This window comes from Scyliorhinus torazame, chromosome 16 (assembly GCF_047496885.1).
Source record: "Scyliorhinus torazame isolate Kashiwa2021f chromosome 16, sScyTor2.1, whole genome shotgun sequence".
In the NCBI taxonomy this organism is placed as follows: domain Eukaryota; kingdom Metazoa; phylum Chordata; class Chondrichthyes; order Carcharhiniformes; family Scyliorhinidae; genus Scyliorhinus; species Scyliorhinus torazame.
The window spans coordinates 128,025,851-128,037,461 of NC_092722.1; the positions used below are offsets into that span (position 1 = coordinate 128,025,851).

The 11,611-nt window shown below is 45.7% G+C and overlaps 1 protein-coding gene across 3 annotated transcripts in view; it reads left to right on the forward strand.

Moving 5' to 3' along the window:
* The window catches only part of hectd2 (HECT domain containing 2), a 174,889-nt gene extending 164,298 nt beyond the window's left edge, over nucleotides 1-10,591 (forward strand). For all 3 annotated transcript variants that reach the window (XM_072479036.1, XM_072479033.1, XM_072479032.1), the window contains one exon: nucleotides 5,540-10,591. In XM_072479036.1, the coding sequence (XP_072335137.1) occupies nucleotides 5,540-5,660 (121 nt within the window). In that variant the 3' untranslated portion in view covers nucleotides 5,661-10,591. The remainder of the gene's footprint in view (nucleotides 1-5,539) is intronic.
* Nucleotides 10,592-11,611: the final 1,020 nt, after the last annotated feature.

An 11,611-nucleotide genomic window follows, 5' to 3' on the forward strand; every position in this document is an offset into this window, starting at 1 on the left:
GTCGCATGCTGGAGGGTGCGGGTCTCTCCGTCTCCCGTGGCCTCCGAGGGGCATCCTGCGGGCGTCGCATGCTGGAGGGTTCGTGTCTCTCCGTCTCCCGTGGCCTCCGAGGGGCATCCTGCGGGCGGTCTGCATCTGCGGGGATGGGTGCCTGGACGTTTGGTCCTGCGATACACAATGAAGCATGCATGGTTAGACACGCAGACAGTGATCAGGTGATATGGGGGAGGGGGATATAGGGGAGGGGGGATATGGGGACGGGCTGTCGGTGGCTCACTTGCTACTACGCCCCCGACCTCTGCATCAGCAACCTCCGGGTCGTCAGGTCCGCCAGCCAGTTCCAGGGCCCTTTCCTTGTGTTCGGTCAGTGGGCTCTCATCAGCGGGGCCTCCTCCAGTCCTCACATGCTCCCTATTGTTGTGTGCGCGCTTATCCTGTGGGGGGGGGGGGGGAGGGGGGGTGGCAGGGGTAAAAGGCAACACTGTTAGGCAGGTATATGAATGTACGCCATCGGTTGCGCGTGCATTGCAGAGGTTAAGGTTAGGGCTGGATTCACTTGGGGATATGGGGGAGGGGGGATATGGGGGTGTGGGGGATATGGGGGAGGGGGGATATGGGGGAGGGGGATGTGGGGGATAGGGGGATAGGGGGGAGGGGGGAATAGGGGGGATATGGGGGATATGGGGGAGGGGGATATGGGGGAGGGGGAGGGGGGATATGGGGGAGGGGGGGTATGGGGGAGGGGGGGTAGGGGGGAGGGGGGATAGGGGGGAGGGGGGATAGGGGGAGGGGGGATAGGGGGGAGGGGGGATAGGGGGGGGAGGGGGAGGGGGGGATATGCGGGGGATAGGGGGGATATGCGGGGGATAGGGGGGATATGGGGGGGGGGATATGGGGGGGGGGGGATATGGGGGGGGGGATATGGGGGGGGGGATATGGGGGGGGGATATGGGGGGGGGGGATATGCGGAGGCTCACCCTGCCTGCTCTGACGAGGTTGTTCACCTTCTTGTGGCACTGGGTGCCTGTCCGTGGTGTCAGGGCCGCAGCGGTGACGGCCTCTGCCACTTCCCTCCGCAGACGCCGACTGTGGCGTGGGGCAACTCTGCGGCCGTGCCCGGGATACAGGGCGTCCCTCCTCTGCTCCACCGCGTCCAGGAGCGCCTCCACATCCCGTGACTCGAACCTCGGGGCTGAGCGGCGGCCAGCCATCCAGTCGGGTGTTGTGGTCGGGTGTTCCGGTCGGGTGGGGGGGAGCAGCGCGGCCTTATGAGCCGTCACGCCGTGCGGCGCGTATGACGCTGCACGGCGTGAACCACTGCGCAAGCGCGGATCCCGTTACGTCGCTGCTAGCCCATTTCGGGCCGGAGACTATCGTCCCATTTTTCCGACGTGACTTTCCGCCGATAACGGAGAATTTCGCCCCTGATGTCACTAAGCATGTTGATCAAGTTAAAACATCGTACCTCAGTCTGATGTAGCTATTGCTCTCTAATTATCTTTTACTTAACGTCAAAAGTAGTTGTAGTTTATATTGATATTTCAAGACTTGGGTAGAGTTTTCCTAGGCCATTGGAGGCAGTTTTGGAGTTGGTGAGAGGGACTGGAAAGTTAAAGCCATTTAAACTGTTGTGTCTGTGCTGGACAAAAAAGAGAAAAATAAGAGAAACTAGTCTCCTGTGGGATCCTGGATGTTAACTTGCATTTTCAACTGTAAACTTGGCAATTCTGTACCTGCATTTTTATCGGTAACATTGGACATCTTCATCTCTTGTAGTTTCAAAAGTTGATCTCTAATTTCTTAGAGAGTAGATTGGTATGCACTGGTCTGCCAAACATGAGCTCTGCTGGTAATGTAATAGCTATGATTTAAATATGTTGCTTTCAGATGTAAAATTGCAATGTGTAGATTTTGGTCTGCCTACATTTGAGAATTACATATTTTATCATATCAATCATTTGTTCAGCTATGCCATCAGATCTAGGGTAATGAGGAAGAAAGGTAGTGTGATTGATAATCCACTTATCCTGAAATAGCTTATAAATAATTTGCAGACCGTTACCCGTAATGATCTCCCTATGCACACCAAATAAACCAAAACTAGCAATTGGAATGTGTGTGACAGGTGTGCTTGAGGTATTACACAATTGTCAGGTAATGGGGTACTTTGAAAAGTAGCCAACGATGGCAATGAAGTCTGTACTATGGACATGAAATTGATCAGATGCAATTTTGGACCAAGGATGGGTAGGAATTTAATGTGGCGCCAATGGTGCTTTGTGCTGAATTGGCTTATGATCTAGACATGCCTCAATTCTTGACAATGACTTCTGTATCACTGTTCATACCCGGCCAAAAGATTGTCTCTCTTGTAAATCTTCTTGTCCAATCTATGCCAATGTGTGAGTGATGAAGTTGTTGACGAATATCAGGTCACAAAGATTCTGGTATGACAAACTGCCTGCCTGTAAAAATTACTCTCTGGAAGATGTCTTGCTCATCCCCCTGAGGCTAAAATGGTCTCAAGTGTTCATGGTCATGCTGACTTGAATCAACCCACCCTTCGAAGATGGTTCACAGTTTTGTGGTCCCTGGTCCATGTGAGCTTGAAAGAGCCTGGCTAGCAGGTAGCCCAGGAGGAAGTTGTTGAAAACAATATCGTCTGAAAGGGATACAAAATGTAGTAAGCTCTTGGGACTTCTCCACAAGAAGTACGGACCAGTAACCATACTTTGCATCAAGCTTTGAGAAGAATTTTGCACCTGGAAATCTCGGATTTTAGCTCTTCTAATTTGTCTGACATCATGGTTCAAGACATACTCTCAATAATCTGTTCTTCTTTATGAAACATAATAGTTGCAATAGTATGGGTGCCCTTGTTCACTTTTGATGATGCTTTCTCCATTTTGTTCACTTCGACCTTCAATTTGTCTTGTATGTAGACACTGCATTTACATGGTAGATCAATGGACAGATTTGCATTCATCTGCGAGTGTAATGTTGCAGCTCCCTTGAAACTGCCAATTTTATCGAAGCATTCTGGGTATTTCAATATTGGATCCATGAACCAAGGTGAAAGGATCTTTTTAAAAAATAAATTTAGAGTACTCAATTTTTTTTTTCCAATTAAGGGCCAATTTAGCATGGCCAATCCACCTAACATGCACATCTTTGGGTTGCGAGGGTGCATCCCATGCAGACATGGGAAGAATGTGCAAACTCCACACGGACAGTGACCCAGGGCTGGGGTTCGAACCCGGGTCCTTCCACGCCGCAGTCCCAATGCTAACCACTGCATCACATGCCGCCCTTGATAGGAGTAGTTTCTGAGGTCATTTGTCTTGTGATGTCTGACTGATTCCATTGATTGTTACTAGTGTGAGGTCACGATATGCCAGTCGACCTGCAATCACTGGGCCTTAGGTTTCCACGATGTAGAATATCAGTGACACCCAGGAAGATTAGGGTTAGGCTTGGAGATTTGATTGTACTTGCACTGTAGGACTATGATCCTGCACAAGGAATAGAGAACCATTGTACATGCAGGTTTCATAGTAGTAGGTTTCGCCATGGCCTTCACGTTCTTAGATACCAGTCTTTTAGAATTCGCAAAGCTCGTATTTCCCCTGTGGCAACCTTGGCCAATAGTGAATATTTACCACGTTTCGTAAGATGGATAATTTGAATTTTACTCTGGACTATTTGATGGCTTTTATGTTTTCCACCGTGACTGACTTGAAACATGTGTTCATCACTTTTTGTCTCGTTTTGCACATCAGTATCATTTTCTGGTTTATCAATCGTGAATGTCTCTTCTGGGATGGAGGATGGTCATTATTATTCCTTGAAGGTACTTTTTGTATAAGGTCTGTTTAGTTCAATGCATGGCTCTTTGTGGCCTTTTCTCTAGTCTATTGGCATTGCCTATGGCCCTTGCTACTACAATGCTTCCTAGGAATTATGAAAAGCTGGTCATTTCCTGGTGCATGCTGAAGCCCACAGGTCCAACATGTTTTGCTATGTTTGAATATTATAGTGAGTGCACCAACAAATGGGATTCTACTGTAAGCTTTGACCTGCAAGGACTGCTTTGTACTTGCACCATCCTTGAGTAGCTCTTTGATGCTATGTATGTAGGGTTTGTCCAGCAGATCTTTCTGGAATGTTTCAGTGGCCAAAACATTTGCTTTAGCGGTTAAAAAAAAAATTATTGCAGTTCACTGCCGTTAAGAGGATACCAAACTCTGGATCTACAATATAAGTTTAAGGTGGCTAGGATTAGGAAGGTGCTGTTGCAGAAAGGATGGCAGTCAGGGGGGTTGGGTCTTCCGACTTTACTATATTATTACTGGCCGACGAACGCAGAGAAGGTGAGGATTAGAGGGGGCGGGACTCCCAGTGGGTTAGAATGGAGAGGAGCCTGTGTAGGGGGTCGGGGCTGAGGGCGTTGGCAACAGCGCAACTCCCGATGGCCCCGGGGAAATACTCATGGAGTCGAGTAGTAGTAGCGATGTTGAAAATCTGGAGGCAGCTGCAAATCACGTTCATATGTTTTGATCCTGTCCAAAGCTGGAGGGGTGTTGGAGGGAGGTGTTCAGGGTAATTTCGAAGGTGGTACATGTGAGGCTTGAGCCAGGTCCTCTGGAGGCCATATTCGGGGTATCGGATCAGCCGGGGTTGGAAGTGGGTGCAGAGGCAGATGTTTTAGCCTTCGCCTCACTGATCGCCCAAAGGCGGATCCTGTTGGGGTGGAGGTCGGTTTCTCCACCCTGTGCCCTGGCATGGCGGGGGATCTGTTGGAGTTTTAACACTCGGGAAGATGAAGTTTGAGTTGAGGGGAAGGATGGAAGGGTTCTACAATTCATGGACTTTGTTTATTTTGCACTTTTAAGAATTGGATGGCATTGAACGTGGGGGGGGGGGGGGGGGGGTGTGGGGAGGGGAGCGGGGGGGGGGGTGGCGGGGGGGTGGCGGGGGGGTGGGGGGGTGGCGGGGGGGGATGGCGGGGGGGATGGCGGGGGGGGGTGGGGGTTGGACTGTGCATGTTGTTGGTGACTATGTATGGGTGGATGGTGGATTCCTGAATCCTTTTCTTTGATGTTTGTATTTAAAATGTTGAAGATTGTTTGGGGTTTGGTGGGAGGAATTGTTGGCCAAGGGGTTTGGTGGGAGGGAGGAATTGTTGGCCGTGGGTTGATATTGTATTTGTTACCATTGATAATTTGTTGGTGGGTGTAAATTTGGGTGAAAATGTGAAAAAGGAGGAGAATAAAAATATTTATTGAAAAAATATATGTTTAAGGTGGCTACAAATCTGAAATTGCATTGCTATAATGCTGAACCTGAGTGTAAATACCACGTAAGAAAGAGGATTAGTGCCAATCAAATGATTAATCCACAACATGTCTTGTTTTGTATCTACCTTTTAAAATCCATAGCAAGAATAGAACAGAATCTGGAGTAATAAGTATAAGGAAAGGAACATTTTTATTCAGTTTGCGAACAAACCTTTCTGAAGTTCATCTTTCTGACCCAACAGGTTACCAGTCGCCCACACCTGTTTCAATCAACTCTGCCTGCCTCCGTACAAGAATAAGAAGGAACTCAAGCAGAAGCTAACAATTGCTATTTCAAATGCAGAGGGTTTTGGTTTGGAATAATAACTAAACAACTTTACCACAACGCTGACTTGTGTTTATACAGAGCTTTTAATGTAGAATAATAACCGAAGATTGGTGCAATATATTTGCTAGAAATGGTATTTCACTTAATGTCTGTACTTTGGGATAAGTTCTGTTTCAATTAGTTTAGATTTTCCCTTTTTTTTTAAAAAACAACAACTTTATAGTGAATTCTAGAAAACCAAAAAGAAAACAGACTTTTATCTGTGGGACGCTAATGTTTTGTGATGAACGGTAATTGTTGCTACATTTGTAAAATTAAATTATAATTCATGAAAATTTAAGTTATTGGGCCTGATGTTAACTGTGTCCGTGATTAGATTTTAAGTGAGTTAAAATTTCACCTTGTTTCTTACAGCTCCACGTTTGTACCAAACCATGTCTTTGAGTTGTAAGGTTATTAGTTTGAGAATACCCTCAATAGGGATTGTATTCATCCATCGGCCATAGCAGTTGAAGCAATAGATAAATAAATCATTAGTTAGTGTAACTGAACTACCTATGGAAAGGTTATGGAATCAATAATTTATTGAGATTTCTAGCTTTCATAAACTAGAACTGTAGCAACAAAGTATTGCACATGAGGTTCCGAACCCTGGGGCTGAACCCCCCCCCCCAGTCTAGTGGAGACAGGTCTGGAAATGGAGGGTTGGGGGCAAACAGCAGAAAACCCCATTCACCTCCAGGCAACTTGTCCAAAAGGCGGGCAGCCATGGGAATTGGCAGCATGATCAATAAAGATGGGCAGGCAATGAAGCCAATTAAGGACACAACCAGGGCGATTTTGGACCAGCATGCCCATTGTATTGGAAACTCAGCAAAGCTACAGAGATGGCCTCTCTCTGGGAAGTCATCGTGGCAGAATTAGTTGGCAGCATCAGGGCCACAATGTTCAATGGAGCCCAGGAGCGGCCACAGGCACTCTTCTGCAGGAGTTGCCCTTCGCGTACTTGCTCAACTTAATCACCACTGAGGTGCTGCCCCCTAGGTCTCCCTCATCTTCAGCAGCACTGAACTCTCAGGGTGATGCTGCCATCCAGATGTCCTATTAAATCTCCCACTTGACCCACCAATCGTTTTTAATTGTATGGCGAATATGGAGATGATCTAGTAGGAGACTGACTCACACAAAGTTACTCTGGTGATCACGCCGACACGTGTGCAGACTTGAGATCCACGCATGGTCCCGTCACCTGGAGTCTGAAACCAGATTTTAAAGAGCATTAATAAATTATTGAACTTCATTTTGTTTTCTTGGGCCTTTAGGGTTGATAGTTAATTGCAGTGAAAAAATAATTATTTTTAACCCTTGTCAAAAAGTAATGTGTCTATTGCTCCAATGCTGCCTTGAGAAATTTGCCAAAAAACTTGACTTCTCAAACTGCATTGCCGTGTTAACTTTGTCAGGATCCTGTGATTTGAATATTTCCTGTTAGAAAATAGGGGCATTTAAAAGCTCTGGCCTTCCTTTCAACTTGCAAGACTAAGAGATAAAAGCATACACGACAACTTTGGGTACATACCCTCTGCTGGCCTGCACAATGCTCTGTTGCACACCATGCAATCTCTCCATGACAACCTAATAAATACATCCCGACCCATGCCCAATACAAAACAAAATGTACACGGCCAGAATTCATCCTGCAAAGTCTTAGCAGCAGATTCAAAGCTGGAATGCACAGTAAAACTAATGACTAATAAAGAAGCAAACAGCAAGCCAAAGCAGCAATAGCGCATCTTTATTTATCTTCTCTAAGGGAGAGCTGAAAGATACTGTACGTGTGCCATGCACCCACTTCTCCTTCCTCTTTCTAGGAATAACTTGGGGCACATGTAAAACTACTGAGCCTAGTCTCAACAGAAACTTAGCCCCATAATAAAAGCAGGAAATACTCAGCAGATTCAGCAGCACTTATGGGGAGAGAAACAATCTGTGGGTTGTATTTTGTTGAGATCATCAGGACCTTGTCGCGGGCCCATCTTCCCTAAGGTGGTCCCCAGCAGCGTCACCCAGTGGGGAATTAATTGAGCTAAATTAGCTACCTGCTGCTGCCAGGTAGGTAGCTGGTGTCAGCCAGGCCCCACCAGCTGCAAAATCACGTAGAGATGAAATCGCATAAGGGTGCCACCCTGACATGGATTCTCCAATTTTCCTCCCGGTATTGCTTCCAAACCTGTCTCCGTGATAAAAGGAATTTACAGCCCAATGTTTCAAGTCAATATTCAAGGAGGTATTTGGGAATTATGAATTTTCTGATGGAATAGACAATTTGAAGGATATAGTTTGATAACATAATGATGAGACAGATAGTTCAGAGTTTTATCCTATCTAAATGGTATTTGAAAATGTCAAAACTGAGATTGATAGTTCTGTCAGAAGAGGATATTAAGGGTCACGGGCCCAAGGGGGGACAGATGGAATTGAGATACAAATCAACCACGGTCTGATTAAATGGTGCAACAGGCTCAAAGGGTTGAATAGACTACTTCTGTTCTGACATTATATTTTAACATTGAGATATCAACTCCTTCTGAAAGAGATTTTTTTTGGTCAGCTAACAATAGGCAATGACTTATTTTTAAGTTGGAGTAGCACTGTAGGGTACAGAGCAAATATATTCAGTGATTTATTCTCGCAGCATTTTACTTCCACTGCATACATTTTTTAGATCTGAAGAATTTTATAAAATAATTTTGTAATGACTGATTCATGTCAAGAATCTTAATGAAATTTAAATCTTTGGTTTTTAACAAAACAATATTAATTTCTATCAATGCTTACTGTTGACCAACTTACTATGAAAATTGGCATATCTGGAAATGTGTTTACTGCCTGTGCTGCTGTGGTGTTATTATTTAATATATGTAATATATGGAAAATAGCATCAATGTAAGATGCAGAGTATGTTTTAAGTAAATAGAATAATATATGCATATTTCACGTGTATAATGCTGCTTCTGGGTCCTTAACTATGTACGTTTTATGGTTTTAATTGAAGGAATCCATTCAGTCCATCGCGTCTGCTTCCATTCCCAGCTCTATAATTTAATCCCATTTTCCTGCTCTTTCCATGCGGCTGCAGCTGGCACCACCACTCCCTGCAAGGGGAGCAACACTGGCAGTGAACGAGGCCACGGTGGCCAGCGAAGTAGGGTAGGAACATCCACGCAAAAGAAGGCACGGAAGACTAAAAACACCGAGGCGGCCTGTGAGTCCGAGCCCTAACCAAATCTCTAAACACTGCAACATGCCGATTCAGCGTCATTTCAGGCTCACAGCAGAGGATGTGCCAGGTACTCACTGCTTTCAGAACAATGGAGCAATTCTTTCACTTAAGCAAGCAGGAGAGAGAGACAGAGAGGGAGCATTCCTTTCACTTCCCAGATTCTAGGTTCTCTCAAAGCATAACACAGGAACCAATCACTGACCATTTTCAGGCAGAACACAGTCCTGGCCAACCCACCGGTTGCCAGTTAACCAATCAAAGTGACTCCCTCCAAACCGCTTCCTAAGATCCACCTGATGCCAGAAAGTCTGGCTTTTCCTCTCCCAAACACGAAGCCTGGGAACACATTTTCCTGAGTACAATTTGAGTACATCACGATTATGGGTCCCAGGACCAAAAAAAGTTAAAGAAATAGGAACAAAGGAAATAAACAGAAAGGACTCTTACAAAGAGCTGCTGCTGCACACACTTCGCTTCCTTGCCCTCACCTGTCTCCCAGACATGCCTTGGTGACCCTTGTTGATGTCCAGCGGCGGCGGTCCCCAATAGAGGTCCGTCTACAGAGGAAGAGGGCATCATCACCTGTGGGCAACCTGTGTGTTGGCTGGCTGAGAGATCACCTTGGAGGTATGATGGGTGCTTGAGCGGGTGCAGTGAGAGACTGGCACACCTAGCCTGGCCACGCGAAGAAGGTCATTCATCTTCTCCCTGCAATACTGCTCTGTCCTCTTCTGGAATGTACTGGCACTCACTGAGGCAGCTATTGCCTCCCAGGTGGGGTGGAACCCCTGCTGGTGGACCACCTCCCAATTGTGGCTACAGGACTTCCCACCTCTGCTGCCACACCATCCAGGAGTGTGTTCAGGGCTCCCTCTGTGAAACGCAGTGCTGGATTTCATGATGCCATCCCCTGTCATGGATCTGGAACAACTGCTGGGCAGCGCTGGGGAAACATTTATATGGAGCTCCCCAGTGATTTGCAGTGATTAAGGTTCCCTGGGCCAGCGAGTCAGCAGGAGGGTGCCAAGAGCGTGGCGTGAAGCAGGCTTTCTCATCTGAAAGTAATGTCCAAATGCACCAAGCTTCATTTCAGGAATTCACCATTGCCACTATATTTTACATCCATTTTCATCCTGATGTACATTAATAAGGATAAAGACTGCTCCAAAAGCAGGAATTAACGTCACTACCCCGCAATATAACAGTAAGGAAGACCAGTTTATTTTCACTGATGCTCACCAGTTTGTTTAAGTGTGTGTATATTAAATCCTTCAATGAGATTGTTACAACAGTCATAAAAAGTTGGATTTTTCCACCCTTCCTTTTCATTCTAATACACATTTGGAAATTGTGAGCCAATCTGGCAAAGACCAATTGTGTCAAATCCAAGTAAAACCGGCCACCCAAATCTCAGCCGCACAGCAAATTATTGAAAATTATTTTTCTCCTCATTTGGTTTTCAATGTGTCTTCTTTCTGTCATGTTTTTAAGTAGCATTGGCAAGTAGGAAATCTGTTCATTGGGAAATAGTGCAATGTTCAATTGTTGCGATGTACAATATTAGAAGTATTGTTTATAACAATATAGGATTTTGTGATGTGCTATTTTATTTATTGCTGTAGATTTTGTATGAATAGAAATCACTTATTCTATGCTTGAATGCTAATGTTTTAATGTATTTTAATAAATCTGTTTAGAAAATTGATCTTTGTGCCATGAGGTTATTTGCATTAAGTTAGAATCATTTAAATTGATTTGATTTCTCAAATGAGTTATTTAAGAACCTCACTTAGCACTTGTTGAGCTTGTTTTTAACAAGACACTGGACCACCACAACCCAGCCTCAAAGAGGGTGAATTTTCCCAGGCCATTGGAGGAGGTTTTGGAGTCAGGAGTGTTGAGGGGAAAAGAACATTGGGCTGGAGACCCACTATCTTTCTGCCTCTCTCTGGATTTCCTGGGGCGGTGCCAGTGAGGTCAGGGACATCCCTGTTTGAAATATGCAGCCAATGAAGAGACATTTTACAGGTGCCATGGCCCTTTCCCATGGCGCATGGGCCTCACATCGTGTCGGAAACATGGCAAGGTAAAGAAGGTATATGTACAGCAGGCAATCATTAAGGGCTCAACCTGCCATCATTGCAGATTTGTAATGGGGGAAGCCAACATTTAGTGTAAGAATATGGATAATGGGATCAACTCCATGAAGCAAGTTCTCTAGATAGTTTGCAGCAAGAGGATATTAGTGTCATTCCATTAAGGCCAGCGGGAGAGATACACTATTGACCTTTAAGGATGCGTCTTTACATGGGGCCATGTGTTCCATGCACTTTTGAGGATGGCATCCTCTGGGAAGAGCACTTGCCTCCATGCCCTCACAGCTTTTATATGACCTCAAATGACACATTTGTGAGTCATGAGGCTATCTGTCCCCTTCTGGCATCCATCTGTCTTCTCCTTCAGCAGACTTGTTGGCCACAATGCACAGTTCTGCCACTGAACCTCCTTCTGGTGTCCCTTTAAATAACAATTGTACATGCTACCAATGTCCCTTTTAATCCATAGAATCCCTACAGAGCAGAAGGTGGCCATTCAGCCCATCGAGTCTGCACTGACCCTCTGAAAGAGCACCCTATCCAGGCCCATTCCCCCACCCTATCCCTTTAACCCCACATTTTTGGATGCTAAGGGGCAATATCGCAT